Raw genomic sequence first — 19,317 nt, 5'->3', positions numbered from 1 at the left:
CTTGCACTGATGTCTGCAATCTTTGTCCAGGCGACATCGAGGGTGGCTCAAAAGTCTTCCAATAACTCAGTCCCCATCTAAATTATTGCTTTCTACGAGTTGTTTAGTTCTTCGACATTCTCTTCCATAGGGGCAATAGAGCCCCACGAGCCATCCCCATGCTCGAAAATACCAGTCCTTATAGCTTTTGCCTCTAGGTTCTCAACCCTTGTCAACAATTCCCTGACAGGCATCCCGTCTAAATGGCCAACCACCACATCGATTTCATCGATCTTGTTAGGCTTTTTGAATCAAATTTCTAGGAACTAAACTTGATCAGGGACTTCTACTAGATAGAGCATTTGCTCTTCTATCTCGACCAATCAGTCAACATGGGACTTGTCCAACTGTTTCGTAGCAGACATGATCATAACTTCTTAACTACAAGCCGACTTGGCTTTGATATCAATTACCACAATCGCACCCTCATAAGGGCCATGAGGCGATTGTGCGATACTTGTTCTCGCCCTCGAACAAGTTAGCCAATCCAAATCTGAATAGCCGATGGCATAATGGACATTTCTCACAACCTCTACCCCCATTCTTGAGAAAATGTTTTGGAAAACAGATTTAGAGGAAAAGATTTTCGCAAACGTTTGAAAGCATGATTAAGCAATGAAGATTAGTCGTATAACTAGAAAGCAATAAGTAACAACACGACTTTATAGCATACAACTCACTGGTATGAGGATATGATGATTAGTCTTACCCCCATATAGTGCATTTGAACAAAAACACATCCGCCACTTGCATATGGAAATGGGCAAGCGGTCATACACTAAGAAAAGTATATAGAAAGTAAACTACCTAATAAAAGGAAATACATAGGATGAAAGCATGGTAAAAAGGGGTGGAGACGGACATGCGGCCATGGGCAACATGCCCTGGACAAGCATGACCGTGACACCATACACGTGGTGGTTGTATTTTATATTATTAAACATTACAGTTAACTTTTATAAAATAATAATAATAATAATAATAATTTGATTGAAATAGGTAAATTATTTTATGTAAAAAAATATATATGTTTATAGTTGTACTTTATTTCATAAAAGATGGTTGCTTATTTATTTGCAAACCTATTATAATTCTTAAACTTTTTGCATTCCATTATAGGTTATAAATTAAGAAAAATTCATAAATTTTAGAACTAATTTACAAAAATAGTGAATTTTTTTTAGTGTAGAATTAAATCTTATAATTAGATCATGTTACATTCCCACACAAATGTCATAAATATGTTCTTTACCTATTTTAACATAAATATCACAAATGTCATAAAGCCTTTCGTATTGTAACATCTTATTGATCAATTTAATGATTGTATTTATTCATAAAATTTTATTTGTTTTATTTGTCATCTTTAAAATTGTAAACGGTTTTGTTAAATTCTTTTGATTTTTTATAAAAACATTATAAATGAATTTAAGTGATTAACTTTGATTATATTAATACTTTCGGTAAAATAGTATTTGAACTTTTATAGTTTCAAAACTTTTGAACTTCCATTTTTATTTTTTGAAAAAAAAATAGGAAAAAGAATAAATTCAAGCTTTTCATAAATACGAAAAATAAACTTAACAAAAATTATATTAAACTAAATAATATATTTAAAAATAAAAAATAAAACTTTATAAAATATTCACAAACATGAAAAATAAAATCCTATTAATAATTCTCATTATTATGATACAACAATAGTTTTTATAAACGACGTTATCATGGTTGAGTCTAATTATTTTTTTTTTTAACTGTAGTTGAAAATAAAAAAGAAAGAAATAATACACACAAACATATATATAGAAAATAGGTGCAATCATAAAAAGAAAAATAATAAGAGAATGAATACATTAAAAAAAAAAGTGTAATTGGTTGATGACAACCATAGTAAATGAATAATCATCTATATGAAAGAGAGAGATTTTAAGTAGGTACCATTTCCAAAAGAGAGAAAAATATAGACAATAAAAACAACATATATATTGTTGTTTAAAATAAGTAGAATATGGCATTTCAATATTTGTAAAAATGAAAGAATGAGAAAGAAAAATATATAAATGTAAAAAAGAAGAAGTTGATGATATACCTCTTAAATTGTTGTTGCAATAAGAAGCATTTCTATAGTCGTAGAAATTGAAAAAGTGAGAGGAAAAAAATAATACAAAAATCAAAAAGAAATTATTTCAAATGGTAAAACTATTGAAAATATTTACAAGATATAACAAAATTTTCAAATTATCAATGATAAACGCTGATAGACGATAATTCTAAAATTTTGTCATATTTTATAAATATTTTGATTTATTTTTATATATTTAAAAACAGTCCAAAATCAAATATAAAAATATAAAAAGAGTTGATAATATACCTTTCAAACTCTTGTTGATTGAGAAGAGTAGGTGATTTATAGTTGTAGGATAGGAAATGAAGAGGTTACAGAGCTTTAGACATTCTATAACTTTTGATATTCAATAATTAAAATGATAAAAATTTGCTTTTTCATATTTCAATCTATTAAATGATATTTAACAAACCTAAAATATATACAAACTTTGAGATAGAAAAGCATCAAAGAAGAAGGAAGAAAAAGGCAAACCTCGTGTTGTTGTCGGAGATGAGTGAAACATGATAGTTGTATGGAATAAAGTATTTATAAACTAACTTTTGATATTCTATGGTTGAATATAATTAAATGATGAAAATAAAATTGTTGAGATCATTTTGATGTCGCTCCCAAAAAACCGCCAATCAAATAATATTATAAATTATCGAACAAACTACTCATATTAACTAGTAGTACAATCGATAAATCCGGGATGAAAACTATAGGGAAGTATGGAAAATTAGTTCATGAAACTCATTTTTAGTTAAAGTGGTAAAATGGGGGAGGTTGGTATGAATTGGATAAGTCAAACTACATTAAAAATAAAATATAGAAATGTAATTAATCAAGACTTCCTATTTTAAAGGAATTGAGTTGTCCAATGTAATTTAGGTCATCGAATTTTAATAACACGACTTAACCTTTCTTGCCTATCTAGCCAGATTAATTAGAATCCTACTTAACCGTCCTTAATATCTAATTAGTTAATATGTGAAGACGAATATGCTCTAAACATATTTAATCGCATTAAGCTTTGGGGAGATGCTAGGATGAACTAATTAACTTCCACTGTCTAGTTAACTCATTCAATATGATTTTCATATCGAAATTGATTAAAGCATTACCTAATGCGGTCGACTTCACAATTATGCAAGTTAATCTAATCTCTTACTTCTTATGGTTCATTGTCTTAATCAAGATTAAACCTAAACATGGAACTACATAAACAAGTATTGGTTGTCAATCAAATACGTGAACAAACAATTTGCAATCAATAAATTTAGAGTGAGAATCCATAGACAAGATATATATATATATATATATATATATATTTATATACATATATAAATTTCTCCCAAAAAATACATTGATTTCTTCCAAATCCCTAAACTAGAGAAAACTCTAGAACGTACCTTCTCATGGGATGAAGAAGATAAATCCGTGCTCCATCTCAACCAATTACATGAGTAGAATGAAGAAATTAGAGAAAAATACAAGTGGAAGAGGTGAGAAGGTAGAAAAATCGGATGAAGGCCGATTAGAGATGTTGGAATGACTTAAAAAATGAAGAAGAAACCATTTAAACCAACGTTGCAATGCTCGCACGTGGTACACTGCATCCGTTAAAGTACATAGTGGCTGTGACGCTAGAGAATAGCATCGTGACACTGTACCAAAATCTAGTGCTTCTGAAAAAAGCATTGCACCTCTAGGGGCATTTTTGTCATTTTGCCTCATTTGAAGCTCATATGCTCTTTTTAACTCTTAATTGCTCCAAATTAACCTCGAACAGTCCGTAACAACCGATTCTACCTCTTAGATGTCCAAAACCTACAAAAATACTAAAAAAAACACATTAAAATATAGTAACAATCTAGAATTAAGAGGAGGAAGATAACTTTAACAATAACCCAACCTTTCAAATGACTTGAGCAAAGTCATAAAATAAAATGCAGAAGTATTGGAGGGGTGGGGGAATATGATGGGTGAGATTGAGAAGAAGGGTTAATTAGAGAGAAGAGGGAAATATGATTTGGTGAGGGAAAGAAAGTTGAGAAAGAAAATACGAATAAGTGGAGAGAGGTTAAATAGGAGATGATTAATTATAGGACGAGGTGAAAGCATGTGGAGATATACATACAAGGGAGAGATGAGAAGTAGGAGAATAGAGAAGTAAATTAAGAATGAGACGATAAATCGATATTACCTCGATAAGTAAGATTAATATTGTCCAAATATAGATTATAAATTATAGATTAAGGGAAACTTTGAAAAGAATTCAAGAGTACTTTCGACTGATATAGATATAGTGGGACCCATCTCATTGGTGAATGAATGATGTTCAAAAGATCCATTGTAAAGGTCTAAAATGTCAAATGACCCAAATTTTGAAGAAAAGTAAAATGATCACGTGAAATTACAACATTGCCCTTGCCTTCTTGTTTTCTTCTCCATGTTTCTTTTCCTTTTTCCCGACTTCTTCTGCTATGTCTTTTTCTTTGGTACGGTGAGTTCACACGAGTAGCTCCAAGGATTGTGATTGTTGATATCGGACGAACGACAAGACTATGTGAGAAAAGGAAGATCGAAACTAGTGAAGAAAGGAAGAACGAGACCGGCGAGAAGGGAAAGAAAAATGAGTCTTTTTCGCATGCGAGCGAGAATGTTTTTCGCATGCATGTGAGTATATTTTGGTAATTTCACTCCAATTTATCGTTAACAAAAAATCATTCGACATTATTTTAAAAAATGGGACATTTCGCATTTTATATCTAATTTTTGGATCATCCATCCACGGTGATGTTAAATAAAACTTCGCTCTAAAATTTTCAGACACGGATGCTCATATTGAGACCCTCCGCTTCAACATTTCGCCTTCATTCTACTATTTTCTCGAATTCCATTTCCATCGGGAACCTCCAAATCTCGCCAGACCCATAACCATGGAATCTTCCTTCACACTTCAGCTCTCTGATCATATTTCTCGGTTATGAGCTTTCATGGTAGGTTTTCGGGCTTCTGCTACTTTTTCCGCTGTCGTAATTCTTCCCGTTTTGACCGAATTCTGTTTCGTTAGGTACCCTTTATCGTTTTGTTCAGTATTCAATCACTTGGCGTGTGATTTGTCAGTGGCCCAAATCGAATCGAGTGTGTGTGTCTGTCACATGTAGAGTAGTTCGGACTGTGCTTTTTTTGGTTGATCTTTGATGTTTTTCTCTATCCTAGTAGATGAGTAGATTGTTCAATTTGTTTTTTAGTTTTTCCTCAATGGGACTGTTTCGCTTGTTACTGCCCCAGTTGACCGAATTCTAGGTACCCGTTATTGTATTATTGGGTAATCAATCAATTGTTGTGTGATTCGTCAGTGGCCCAAATTGAAACGATTGTGTGTGTGTGTGGTTCTGTCACATGTATGGGAGTGTGGACTGTGCATATTTTCGTTGATCTTAGACGTTGTCCATTGTTGTAGATGAGTGGATTGTTGATCTTTTTCCATTTCCCTTAACCTTTTAGTTTTAGTTGATGTGTATGTGTATGCATTTCCTTAAAGAGTGGATAAATGGTGATAGAGGTTGGGTTCTAATAGGTTTATATGTCTCGTGCAATATGGGATGGAGCGGGTGGAAGATGATGTGTTAAATGAAAGAATGAGGGAAATCTCCTTTGTGGTCTTTTGAAACATTTAGGTTGAGAGAAATAAGAGAGCTTTAGCAGTGTTCTAGAGTTGTGAAGAGTCGTTGGGAAGTTTGAGGCCTAGGTAGGTTCAATGCCTCCTCTTAGTTGGTGTTCATGTTAATCTCTGGTTCTTATCAACAGAGCCTTTTATGCAATGACCCATCTTCTTTAAGTTTGAGGATGAGTCGATGATCATTGGAGCTCTTTTCTATTCATGCAGGCTTAATTTTGTTTCTTTTATTGGGTATTTTGTTGGTTTGTTGTTTTTTTTTTTTTTTTTTTAATTTTTTTAAAATTTTTATTTATTAATATATATATATATATATATATATATATATATATATATATATATATATATTTTATGAGTTAGGTAGGGCTAGCATAACTGTGTAAGTCTGTCCCTCAGGTGTCTTAGGTTGATTAAATTTCACAATTAGCTGGTTTTTCTTATTTGGGTATGGTTATGTATTCTCTTCCTATGAATGGGTGTGAGACTTGTATGTTGGTTTCGTTTTTTAGAAATAAGAAACAATTTCTGATTCATGTAATGAAAAGGAATAAAAGTTTAAAAGATATAAACTTCCAAAAGGGAAGGTAAAAAAAGTATGAATAACAAATACAGCCAAATAGAGATAAACTTTCTAACAACTCTGACAGACACGTCTCCGTCAAATACTGAAAAAATAATGACGACTACAAAAACTAACAAAGAAAACCAAAAATAAAAAACGACCACCAACCAACAAAGCTCAACAATGGGCAATCTGGAAACACTTCAACTTTGCACTAATGAAAGAAGCTTTTGATGAGCCAACAACACCAAGAAGCTTAAAAAGAAACTTCCTTCTAACGCTCGAAAGTCTTCCAACAGGAGAATGAAACAAAGCCCAACAAGTGATATTCAATTGCCAACACTAAGATCTTCCAAAAACAGCGAACAAAAATCCAACCACCCTCTATAAGGCAACCCCTTTGGATTTACTCCCAAGATCTCCAATTTTAGAAGAAAAGATTCCATACGAACACATTGCCATGACCCCTTAGATCTTTACACGAGGGGATTAGGGATGAATTTCCTTGAGCTATATTTCACATACCTTATCTAAAGATGAGAACTTTGAAGGAACTGAGGTAGGTATTATAACTGACGATAATGGCTGAGACACCACAATCAGATTATCTTGGACATTATCCTTAAACAATGCTTCAAAAGCATCAACAAATGAGTCCACAACATAAGGATCTTCAAACACCCTTTCTTCCAAAAATACTTTGGGTTCCATACTACTCATACTAATTTCAGAATCTCCATCAGAATCAAAAGCATGAGTACATGTAGAAGGGACATATTCCATAGGAGGAGAATGGTTGATAACATCGTTAGTCAAGTTAACATTAGATTTCGAAGGAGAATGAATAGTTGACTGGTTGAAGTACTGAGAGGTAAAGTGCTTGTCGATTCGTCTCATAGTCTCGTGGCAATATCTCCTAATTTGAAGAGGTCGTCAATCTGACACTAGATACTTCCGAAATATCAGCCTTAAAGTATGAGTTTTTGTTGATGGCCTTGACCCCATGGTTTGGAGATTTTGGCCTATGCATAAATGCGATCCTTGCTTGTAAACATCCCAACCGGTTATCAACAAAGAAAAAAAAAAGGATTGAGAGAGCTTTGAAATCTTGAAAGCTCTATTTCTTATGACAAAAAAGCAATGGCTCTGCTTAGAGAGGATTCTACATAAGCATGAGTCTGCTCCATAACCCGTCTTTTTGTTTGATCATGACGTCATTCTAGATTCATCTCTCGGTCGTGGGGTTATTTCAAAGTCAGATCTTCTTTTTTGGATGCACATCAACAACGTGTTCCCTCTTCCACTTTTGCTTTTTGGGGACTACTTGTTCGTTAGTTTGTGACCATTATGTATTTCGGCTATCTTCCTTGTTCTTCATACAGTCATCATCGTTTATTTTTGGGCTTCATTGTTTCTACAGGATGTTTTTTCCTCTTGTACCTATTTAGATTATTTCATTCATCAATAAAATGTTTCTTATCCAAAAAAAGTATAAGTTTTCTTGAACTAGAGAGGAAACTGTCTTTCGTGAATAAAAGAGAGGATATGGTTTGACCTTGCGATAAACCTTGGGAGCCCGTGGGACATTTGGAATTAAAGGTTCAGATTGCTTGTTTGACAAAGGTTGTTCGGCTGGCAAATTATCAAAAACCTCATTAATGCAACGAACTCATTAATAATAGCATTTGAATCACTTGAATTCACATCAGTAGGCTGTAAAATTATCTTCATTTCATTTGCATTCAAATTAGAGAATTATAGGTGATTCTTTGTAATCTTTTCAATTTCTTAGGCTCTGTTTAACCATTTTTTTCCCCTTATTTTTTGGTTTTTGCAAACCAAGCTTATAAATAGTACTTCTACCTATGGATTTCTTTGTTTTGTCATATGCTTTTTACAAATACTTTAAAAATCCAACCCAAGTTTGGAAAACTAAATAAAATGTAGTTTATATAGAAGATGATGAAGAAGAAAAGATGCATGTACTCATGTTAATTACTGTTTGGGGAAGGTGATTTGGTAGTAAAAAGAAAAGGTAGTAACTAATGCTATTGTTTCAGTTAATGAAGAGGTTTTGAGCATGATAAATATAGGAGAATACTTCAGTGTTCTATACACTATGGTTACTTATATTTTAGCATAAACGAAATCCCCAAACTAATAATAGAAAATTACATTAAAGGGAGAAAATCAAAGTATTTTTTGAGAACTTTTTTGATGGCTCTTTGGTAAGGTACACATTTACTGTTCTATATTTTAAGTCTTTGTTTTATGCTTGCCAGAAAACTCTCTGATTGCTGCTGCTAACACTGTATCTATGTGGGGATTTTTTTTTCCCCGTAGAACTTTTATTGATATATTGGGATTACTTTTTTTGGGTTTACTTTATACATTCTTTCAAGGCATTGTTTATTTTGCTATCTCTGTAAACTTTCAAATTTCAAGTGTCAATGAGAAGTTGTCTCTTGCTTGAAAAGATATGCAATATGGGATTATCCTTTATTGTGACTGTGATGTGGCAATGCAATCTTTTTTATTCTCTCTTATTTATTTATTTTTATCTTTCCAGGGGTTAAGTGCTTCAATACCATTCCATTTAATTCAGTATATCAAATCAACAATTCAATTCATTATTGATTTGGATTATGTTGGTAAAGTTATAATATAGGTTGACCTAATATATTGTAGAAGTGTAAAGGTTGACACCTCAGGTAATTTCCTTTCTGTTTTTGGACAGGTTGTTTATTGGGTTGTTTTTTCATTGGTTACGGACTGCACAAATTCTGTGGTTTGGTTGAATGTGTGGGCTTTGATTTCGACATAAGTAGTCAAATTTTTAGAATGCAGAAATGGCTTTAAGAGCGATCTTGGTAAAGAAAAGGCACCTTCTCAGTTGTGAGAATCTGTCTACCAGCTTATATCTAAGGTTCTCCAGATTTGAACATGGGCAAGCATCTCAAGCTGATGATTTACAGAGATTGGGCTACATTTCCGATCCTCCACCTGCAGTTATTGATGGAGGATGTGACGGTGGCTTATCTTCAGTTTGTCGGAAGGATATTTTATCCTTTCCAGCTGCAGAATATATTCGAAGTAATCTTATAAAACCTCAAATTTTTGGTCATGGAATTGGAAGAGGAACATCAGCTTCCTGTATGGGTTTTAGACATGTCTTACAACTTTCACATTATTCTACAACAGCCACAGCTGGTCAACCTGAATTTGGTGGTGATAATGATAGGAATGAAAAACAGGCTGCGAATAGGATTAAAGAGCCATCACCAGAAGATTGTGATCAAGCAGTTGAAGGTTTAAGTACAGTTAAAGCAAAAGCTAAGCAGATGCAAGACTCCCAGAAGAGTGCTGAATCTTTATTGAAAAGCATATGGGCTAAGATTCTAGGAATAGGTCCTGCTTTGAGAGTTCTTGCTTCTATGAGCAGGTTTGTAACTTTTATCCTTCTCACATCATATTTGATCCAAAGCTTGATTCTCATAGTGCATTGAACAAATATTACATCATGTAGGGAAGACTGGGCTAAGAAGCTTCGCCATTGGAAGGACGAATTTAAATCTACAATGCAGCACTATTGGTTGGGTACAAAACTTCTGTGGGCTGATGTTAGGATCAGCTCGAGGTTATTGGTGAAACTTGCAAGTGGGAAGGGTCTTTCTCGAAGGGAGAGGCAGCAACTCACACGCACCACAGCTGATATTTTCAGGCTAGTTCCTTTTGCAGTTTTTATTATAGTTCCGTTCATGGAGTTCTTATTGCCAGTCTTCCTGAAACTATTTCCCAACATGTTACCATCAACCTTCCAGGACAAGATGAAGGAACAGGTAAATGTTGCAGAACTGGGTGGAGATTGCTAAACATGTTGCTCCATCTTGCAGTTCATTGGCTGTTTGTTCTCTCGCTATTTGATTTTTGGAACTTAATTCTTTAAACTGAACTCTCCTGCTATTTTTTTTTCGTGTGCTAGTGCTCTGGTTCATTCATTTCTATTGCTGAAATTGCTGTTTATTTACAAACTATCTTTTTGTGAACAAACCATTACAAGAAGTATGTAGCTTATGCACGGAAACATTTTTGGTCCCATCCAATTGGGGAACTTTTTTATAGTCTCTTTGGATGAATGAAATTGTTTCACATCCCAAAAAAGAATGCATTGTTTTGGCTCATGACATTTTAGAGATGTGACTCTATGAACTTGTGATTGTAAAATGTGTATGACTTTTTTAATGGAAAAAATAGTCTTTAACTTCAGATGTTCTTCGGGGAAGGTTCAATTTTTTGGCTTCATTATGGCCTTTAAGTAGCTTAAAAAGATTCTCCTTTTATCTTTCTTGAATGAATTAGTTATGCAATAATATTTTTTCATTCTGACCTTAACACTTGAGGATCAAGGGAGCTGGAACCTTTTGTAATGAATGTAGCTCTTACATCTGAAGCTCTTCCTCCTATTGGATGAGATAGTTCATAGGTCTCTCAGTCATATGCTTTCTCTCTGTCTCCCTTGACAGAATAGGTCTGATTTTAGATTCCATCTTTCAGGAGGCATTAAAAAGAAGGCTAAATGCTAGAATAGAGTATGCCAAATTTCTTCAGGATACTGTTAAGGAAATGGCCAAAGAAGTCCAAAACTCCAGAAGTGGAGAAATTAAAAAGACAGCAGCAGACCTCGATGAATTCATGACTAAGGCAAGTAGATTATATCCTCCATTCCTGCAGCGTGAGTTAATTTAATTTACCAGTTTTGTCTACCGCAGCTGATGCACCTTGCTCAATGGGGGGTGTTATATTATGCTTATATAGGTCAGAAAGGGTGCTCGTGTTACCAATGAGGAAATTTTGGGATTTGCCAAGTTATTCAATGATGAGCTTACGTTGGATAACATAAGCAGGTCTAGTTTTTATTTATTAACTAAATTCTTTTATCTTTTAGCTTGTATTTTTTTTTTTTTTTCCAAATATCTATCCAGTGAACCTCCATTCATTTGACAGGCCTCGTTTGGTGAATATGTGCAAATACATGGGTATCAGTCCATATGGTACGGATGCATATTTGCGCTTTATGCTAAGGAAAAGACTGCAAGAGTAAGAGTCCTCTACGAACATGACATGCATAATTCCATCCCTAGTGCGTTTTATCATTCGGGACTTGAAGTTTTCAGCTTTGATACATGCGTGTGTGTATATATTGCAGCTTCTATGTACTTGTTTTTCTTACATCTCCCACTTTACCAGTTTATGTCATGTTAAAATGGTTCTGTAATGTAATGGTCAGACTATTCGTTTACTGATTATTATGCATTCTATTTAAGATATTTTTGTGAATATTCACCTTAAAGTTCTTTGTTTTCCTCCTTGTTTCAAGTTTAGTTCGACTTTTAATTGAAAAATCAAACATATGGTCTCATCAACAATGAGAAAATTTCCTTCCAGTCACGCGAGTAGTTTTATGTAATCAATTTGTCAAGTTGTGGTCTTTGATGATATTAAGCTTCTTGTTGTAAGAGTTGGAATCTATGGAATATACCTAAAGGATGTGGAGAAGTTTCATGATATACCCAGTGGAATATGCCCAGAGGATGCTTAAACATCAGGTATCCAACTGTCGGTTAATTAGGAATTCATAACTGGCAACAGATCAGAGAACCTTGCTGGATCCTGCTGGAAGAAATTGTCTGAGGCCTTTAATTTCGGTGTAGTGTTTCCTTCTAACAGTAAAGATGTTATGCTTCAATCGCTCTATGCCCAAGATTTTAGTCATAACTGGCAACAGATCGTAGATCCTTGCCGGATCCTGCTGGAAGAAATTGTTTGAGGCCTTTAATTTCGGTGTATTTTTCCTTCTAACAGTAAAGATGTTATGCTTCAACCGCTCTCTGCCCAAGTTTTTAGGATGAAAGCCAGGATTCTCTGTCCAACCACATTTAGCCCATCCTATTTTGATAAGAAACAAATTTTATTGATGTATGAGTTTGCAAAAGGGCATAAAGCCAAAGCGAAAGGATTACAAAAGATTTCTCCAATCAGCCAAAAGAGAGGAAAGACTATAAGAGCTATAGAAAGAAATATATTTACACCAAGTCATAGCGAAAAGATAACATGTTCCATAAATCTATCAAAAGTGCTTTCCTTGTCATTGACGATGCGGTTGTTTCTTTACATCCAAATGCTCCACAAAAAAGCCCTAATCAAGTGCATCCACATAGAACTTTTACCATCAGTGAAGGGGTGGCCTGCGAGAGTTCATGGGAGGAGGAATTTAGCCAATCCTTTGAGAATTGTTGAATGAAAGACTTTATCTTTGATAACTCTGCCGAGAGTGCGAAGAAGTGTGTGAGGAAGCTAGATGGTTGGCCTTATTTCAGAATTCAGTGTACTCTTACATCCTGTACTTTGGGACTGCTTTGGGACTTGTATCTTCGCTAATTGGGTTTCTTTTATGTAGTTTTAAAGGGTGGATTCCTTTTATCCCTCTCCTTGTGTAAATTTTTTCTTTTAACATGATTTTGGTTTCTTAAAAAAGAATCAAGTCCCACATTTGTGCAGTCTTCTTAGTATAGTAACTCAGAAGATCAGAACCCAAAAATTGTCTTTAAAAATATTCATATTCGGTCTTATTTTTCCCATCAAAAAGGGTTAAGAAACAGAAACAACAGAGTCAATGTAAGACATTTGGATAAGACATATGGTTCTTGATTATATGAGTACGGGACATTGTGCCCAAGCCCATCAAAGGAAGCATAGTTCTTAAGAATAAGATCGGATTGTAAACAAAATGTGAATGAGATCTAACTATAAATGTAATGATTCTGACCACTATCTTCACTCTCTGTGAATTATTCCATTAATTAATTTGTTCTCATTTAATGTCTTCTCTTTTGTCTCTGTGGTCAACCATATTTCTTTACTAGAGAGGTTGCTTCTGATGAAATTTGTTGATAAATCAGAAGCCTTTCCTTGTTCACAAAAGGTTGGGTGGGAGATGCCTAACAAGAAGTCATTATATTTTTTTGTAGTTGAAATTTTCTCCCTATAAAGAATTTGTTCGTTTATATTTGCAGGATTAAGAATGATGATAGGATGATTCAGTTAGAGGGGTTGGAATCTCTTTCAGAAGCAGAGCTTCGTCAAGCCTGTAGAGAACGTGGTTTACTTGGATTGCTTTCGGTTGAGGAAATGAGACAACAGGTCCTCTTTTCTTGTTTATATGTCAATTGTACTAAATGAACTACCTTTTTTTCTACGATCGTTTTAAATTACCGTTTGACCCTAAAGCTTAAGCTAATAGGTGAAGGGTTAAGAGATCATGGGTTCAATCCATGGTGGCCACATATCTAGGGTTTAATATTCTACGAGTCTTCTTGACACTCAAATGTTGTAGAGTCAGATGGAACACCCGTGAGATTAGTCAAGGTGTGCGTAAGTTAACTTGGACATTCTATCCAAAAAAAAAAAAGTGAATGTAAATTAATATTATATCAACAATAACACTCCCCTCACTTGTTCGGGGCCATGGTCTTGATAAAGGGCTAATAGGTCATGAGTTCAATCTATGGTGGTCACCTAACTAGGATTTAATATCTTGCGAGTTTCTTTGACACCTAAATATTGGAGGGTCGTCAGGCGGGTTGTCCCGTGAGATTAGTCGAGGTGCGCGTAAGATGGTCCGGACATTCACAGATTTTTTTTTTTTTTTAAAAAAATAATGTCTTTTTTAGAAAAACCTCACTTGTGGGTTTGGAAATTTGTAGAAGACCCAACAAGTAGAAATCTATATTAATTGGGAGGAAATAACCTTGGAAGAGTTTGAACACAAGATCTCTTGGACCACATGCTTTGATATACCATGTTATTTTTGGAGAAATAATATTTTTCTCTTATTTCTGAAGAAGGGCCTTATAAGTGGTAAATATAATACCAGATAAATTCTAACCAAGGGGACTAATTATAAAAGATAAGTTTCCTTCTCTACCATTTCTTAACTAAGGGAACTAATTATAAAAGGAAAGGACATGTATAAAAATAGTTAAAAGATGTAAATGACTAATCCAAATGCAATTATACTATAAACAAATCTACAATCATCTATTTTATTTCTGGAAATCAAAGTGGAAGTTGAACATTAGTCTCTTCTTTTCAATAATTCAACGTAAAGTTCCGTTTCCTTAAAAAAAAATCAATTTAAAATGTATCCAATTTTATGTTAGTCTTTTTTCTTCTTGTTTCCTAATTTTAATCTTGGTTAGTTATTCCGTTTAATTAACAATCAAGATAGTGCAAAGGCACTAGTAATGTAATAGATGGATAGAAAGGACACAGATTTTATTTGGAAAATTCAAACCCAAGAAAACTCTAATATCGCATGGTCAAACTGAATAAGTAAATATCAATTACTTACATAAGACCTAGGCACTCTATACCTTCTGTGTACAGTGCCTCAGCCTTTACTTTATTCAATTGAACCATGATTTGTTGTGACTTACATGGTTTCCAACCCTGAATTATGTCTGCCACGAATTCCACTGGTTTTGTGAAGCAACACTGACATTCACGCTTTCTGGTAACCATTTTTTGTCTTTTTGTTGCTCCTATTGTTTGAGGCCTATCTTTTGTGTGGCTTGTTCTATTATACTTTCATTCTTCTTAACTAAAGATGGTTTCTTATCCAAATCCAAATATGTTCACCAATATAGCTATGTTAACTTTATTTATCCTGCTTGGAGATTTTAACTAGCTTGTTTAGATCTACAGTGACCCTCCCGGGCTGTATTAGCCTACTGCTTTAATTTGTGTTAAATAGTTAACTTAAAAAGAGAAATATTAGAAGCCTTTTTGTACCCTGTCTCCATCACACCTAAACTCTGCCATGAATTGAAAAGCACATACATAGTGAATAAAAATAAATTAGGGGAAAAAAAAGATAATTGTCTCAAGCAAAATGCTGTCAAGTTGACCTACTATTTTTCGCCTATGTTAGATGTTAAGCCTCATGTCTAACATATATATCGACAGCTGATATGAAAGATATGTGTTTCAATGCAAAGGACTCTCAAGTTAACCTACTACTTTCGTCTTAAAGTTTGATGTTAAACCTCATGTCTAACGACTAAAATATGCAACTGCATTATTTTGTTGTCAAAGAAGTGTCTATGAAACTTGCGTTTCTGCTGTAATATTATTTTCTTCTGGGTTTGGATATAAAGGAAAAACGTCTTTTAGTTTTGACGTAAAATTTTGTTATTTCCTGTAGCTGCGTGATTGGCTGGATTTATCACTCAACTACTCTGTACCATCTTCGCTCTTAATTCTTTCTAGGTAACTAAATACTTTCTGCTGCTTCTTTTTCTAATTGTAAGACATTGAAATATGTGTCTTCTGATTGGTAACCATTGCAGAGCCTTCTCTGTGTCCGGAAAGGTGAGACCAGAGGAAGTTGTACAAGCAACTCTTTCCTCCCTGCCGGATGAGGTTGTGGATACCGTTGGGGTGACAGCTTTGCCATCTGAAGATACTGTTTCAGAAAGAAGAAGGAAATTGGAGTTCCTAGCAATGCAAGAGGAGATGATAAAGGTTTTCTTTTATTTGTTAATTTATTTTTATATGTTTCTTTGTTGTGTGCGTGTGGAGGGAGGTTGGGGGCTTCCTTATTGTTACAATTAATTATTATTATAAGAAAAATTCTGCGAGAAGGGGACTTACCAGTTTGGTTTGAGTCAGATCAGTGTTTCCCTTCATCCCTATGTGAGCTTACATTTAGAATTGTGTGATTTTAAAAATGTAAGCCGATTGCTGATGCCGATTTAGTATAAAATCAAGTTGACTAAACTAATTGCTGATTTAGTTAGAATTGTGTGATTTTAAAAATGTTTGCGATTGCTGATCCTGATTTAGCATAAAATCAATTTGACTAAACTAATTGCTGATTTAGTTAGAATTGTGTGATTTTAAAAATGTAAGCTGATTGCTGATGCTGATTTAGTATACAATCAAGTTGACTAAACCAATTATCTGAATTTTTTTTTTTAAATATATATTAAGGACTATATGCTCTTTTAAATCCAGAGCTACAAATTTCTTCTAACAACCTCTAACTTATTCTAGAAAATGTTAGCTAATGTAGCTCTTGGAAAATCCTGAAAAGAGGGGTGCAAATTTCTTCTTCCTTCTAACTCTCCTTTCTCTCCTGAAATAGAACTTTCAATATGCCTTCTTTATGTCCCAAGTATTTTTAATTATTTTCATGATCTAAATTTTTTATGTACTTAAGTCGCTGATTCTGTATGAGTTCGCCTAAAAGAAGGTCAAACTGCATGTTCTTTTCTACCAAGATGATCTAGGTTTCTTATTCTTGCTGTATCGAATTAGATGTTTCAAAAAGGTTCCTGGAATTTAGATGCTCTTCATAATATATATATATATATATATATAGGAGGAGGAAGAAGAAGAAGAGGAGCTGGCTAAGATGCAAGAAACTGCTGGTAGTCAAAAGGATGTAGCACTAGAAGAGATGACTAGTCCAACAACTGGAGAACCCAAAGAGAAAACAAAAACAATGGAGAAACAAGAGCAACTATGTGAACTCAGCCGTGCATTGGCAGTTTTAGCATCTGCTTCTGTAAGAATTGAAAATAATTTGTGATTTCAAGGACTAGCATTGTCGCTCTTGTCCTTTTTCTTTGCATTTACACATGATGTTTATTTAACTTGCTCTGTTCCACGCTCATTATTCGTTTAGTCGGTCAGCAGGGAACGTGAGGAGTTCTTACAACTTGTAAAGAAAGAGGTATAACTTGTTCCTTCTCGTTGTGTACTGCAAATTAACCTAACAACATAAATGTCCATAGGTTTGTGATTTTTTTTTGTCTCCAAGATGGCTAAAAAATCTTCTGAAGGACCCAAATAATGTATTTTGACCTGAAAAAACCCAGTACATTGCTAATTGGTCGGTGCTTTTTTCTTGCTGTTGTCTCCATTTCCAGATAGACCTGTACAACAGCATGGTCAAGAAAGAGGGCAAAGACGGTGAAGAAGAAGCACGAAGGGCTTACAGAGCTGCAAGGGAGGATACTGACCAGGCTGCTGAGTTGACTTTAGGTCGCAAGGTTTCTTCAGCACTTATTCACAGGGTAACATGATTCTTCATCATGACTGTATTTCATGAGTTTAGTTTGGTCTCTTGATGCTAACCCCGCAGTTGATTATTTAGCATCTGTCTCTGATATGACTCATGTCTTCTCTGCAACTTGGAAAATTCACAATATTGATGATGTATTCAGATTGATACGATGCTTCATAAGCTTGAAAAGGAAATTGATGATGTTGATGCCAAAATTGGGGACCGTTGGCGATTGCTGGACAGGTTTTATGATTGTCACTTTCTTATTTGATGTGAATTCCACATCAGGGCATATCATGTGAGTATATCTATCTATATGGTACTTCTTTGCAGGGATTATGATGGCAAAGTGACAGCTGAGGAGGTTGCATCTGCTGCTATGTATCTCAAGGATACCTTGGGCAAGGAGGGAATTCAGGAAATTATCAGCAATCTCTCCAAGGATAGAGGTAAGCAATGTTGTATCGTTTTACTCTTCTGCCTCAGTTTCTTGTCCTTGATATGTGAAGGTGAAGGGCTTGGGAATTGGTTTTAACCCCGGGGGTGCTTTGTCCGCTAGAGTTTGGAATGTTTGGAGATACTTTACGTGGTTTTAGGTTCAAACCCCAGTTGAAAACTTAATAACTTAAAATATTTGTTGTAGTTAGAATTACCCTTAAGATGACAAAGCCCCACTTGGAATTAGAAAGGTTGGGGCGCAGCCATGAGGCTCATGTGAGGAGCGGGAGTGAGACATTTCATTGATAAAAACAGAATAATGCTCAAATTACAATAAAACAAGATATAGCAATTGCAACCATTACAGCCAAAGGCAACTAAAAATAGCGCTTGAAAAGAATAGAAGCCCTTTGTTATCAACTAAACAGAGAGTACAAAGATTAGACGACCATCAAAGAGAGGGAAAGAATCTGCCATTAAGACGGCTCCAATTTCAAAGATCTGGATGCAAAGCCACTCTTACCCGTACAACAACTTAGAAAAATCTTATCAAAGTTGAACTGTCAATGAAGACGACATGAATCATGGTTATGAATAACCTTTAAGCTTCACCTAAGGAAGGAGAAATAATTATCTCTTAATGGTTACAATCGACCAAACCGCACCTTCTTGACCATCAGATTTTTTATGTCTCAGTATTTTCGTTAATGAATCTCACATGTAGCTACTTTCTCCAATTTTCCTTTTAACAGAAGGAAAGATACTCGTTGAGGACCTTGTCAAGTTAGGCAGTGAAATAGAAGATGCTGATGCATCTGAAGCAGGAAAGTCATAAAGGAAATGCACCATGTTACTTCAAGGGCAAGGGCATCTTTCTGTTTTGATTGGCTGTCGGAAAGTATATAGTGGTCGCTCTTTTTCAACTCTTGAAGCATTGGTTTTAATGTCCTTGAGATTGGCTTTTGTTCCATTAGTCAATGACAATGATACAAATGTACTGAAGATCACAATAATTAAGAAATTCTTTTTAAATGCAATAATGAATGGTCACCTTTTCTATGGTGAATTGTTCTTTTGACAAGCCTCGCATCAAATATATAATGAATCAAGACCCTCTTCAAAAAGAACAATTTTAGTAGGGCAATTGTTCCATGAAAATCTTCAAAACACTCGCGAATAATATATATTTATGTATAAAGGATAAAAAACTTGTAACATTGAAGAGAGTATTCTCTTAATTTTTTCTCAATTTGGATAGTTAGACATTTAAGATAACAATGCACAACGTAAAAGCTCAATCTCAATCGAGTATGTTCACTGAAGTCAGTAGACCTACATGAAAGAATTTGATGTTTCTA

General features: G+C 34.4%; 1 protein-coding gene across 1 annotated transcript; it reads left to right on the top strand.

Moving 5' to 3' along the window:
• The first annotated feature begins 4,939 nt into the window (after positions 1–4,939).
• On the top strand, positions 4,940–19,040 carry LETM2 (LETM1-like protein). Its single transcript, XM_039033998.2, has 15 exons — positions 4,940–5,148; positions 9,131–9,835; positions 9,920–10,232; positions 10,948–11,094; positions 11,209–11,297; positions 11,398–11,490; positions 13,467–13,593; positions 15,656–15,720; positions 15,801–15,975; positions 16,835–17,020; positions 17,141–17,188; positions 17,385–17,531; positions 17,682–17,764; positions 17,855–17,970; positions 18,712–19,040. The coding sequence occupies exons 2-15, from the start codon at positions 9,243–9,245 to the stop codon at positions 18,792–18,794; spliced, it is 2,265 nt and encodes a 754-aa protein (XP_038889926.1). The 5' UTR covers positions 4,940–5,148; positions 9,131–9,242; the 3' UTR covers positions 18,795–19,040.
• Positions 19,041–19,317: the final 277 nt, after the last annotated feature.

Source organism: Benincasa hispida, chromosome 6 (genome assembly GCF_027475165.1).
Source record: "Benincasa hispida cultivar pf3 chromosome 6, pf3_genome.v1.1, whole genome shotgun sequence".
Taxonomy (NCBI): domain Eukaryota; kingdom Viridiplantae; phylum Streptophyta; class Magnoliopsida; order Cucurbitales; family Cucurbitaceae; genus Benincasa; species Benincasa hispida.
The sequence above is the reverse complement of the archived record's forward strand: the minus strand, read 5'-3'. Positions and strand labels throughout refer to the sequence as shown.

What these genes read in the sequence shown, in the direction of transcription:
- LETM2 (XM_039033998.2), top strand. Translation starts at nt 9,243, where the DNA reads ATGGCTTTAAGAGCGATCTTGGTAAAGAAAAGGCACCTTCTCAGTTGT. An exon ending in ACGTTGGATAACATAAGCAG is followed by an intron (nt 11,298 to 11,397) that starts GTCTAGTTTTTA and finishes TTCATTTGACAG; the next exon opens with GCCTCGTTTGGTGAATATGT. An exon ending in TGCAAGAGGAGATGATAAAG is followed by an intron (nt 15,976 to 16,834) that starts GTTTTCTTTTAT and finishes ATATATATATAG; the next exon opens with GAGGAGGAAGAAGAAGAAGA.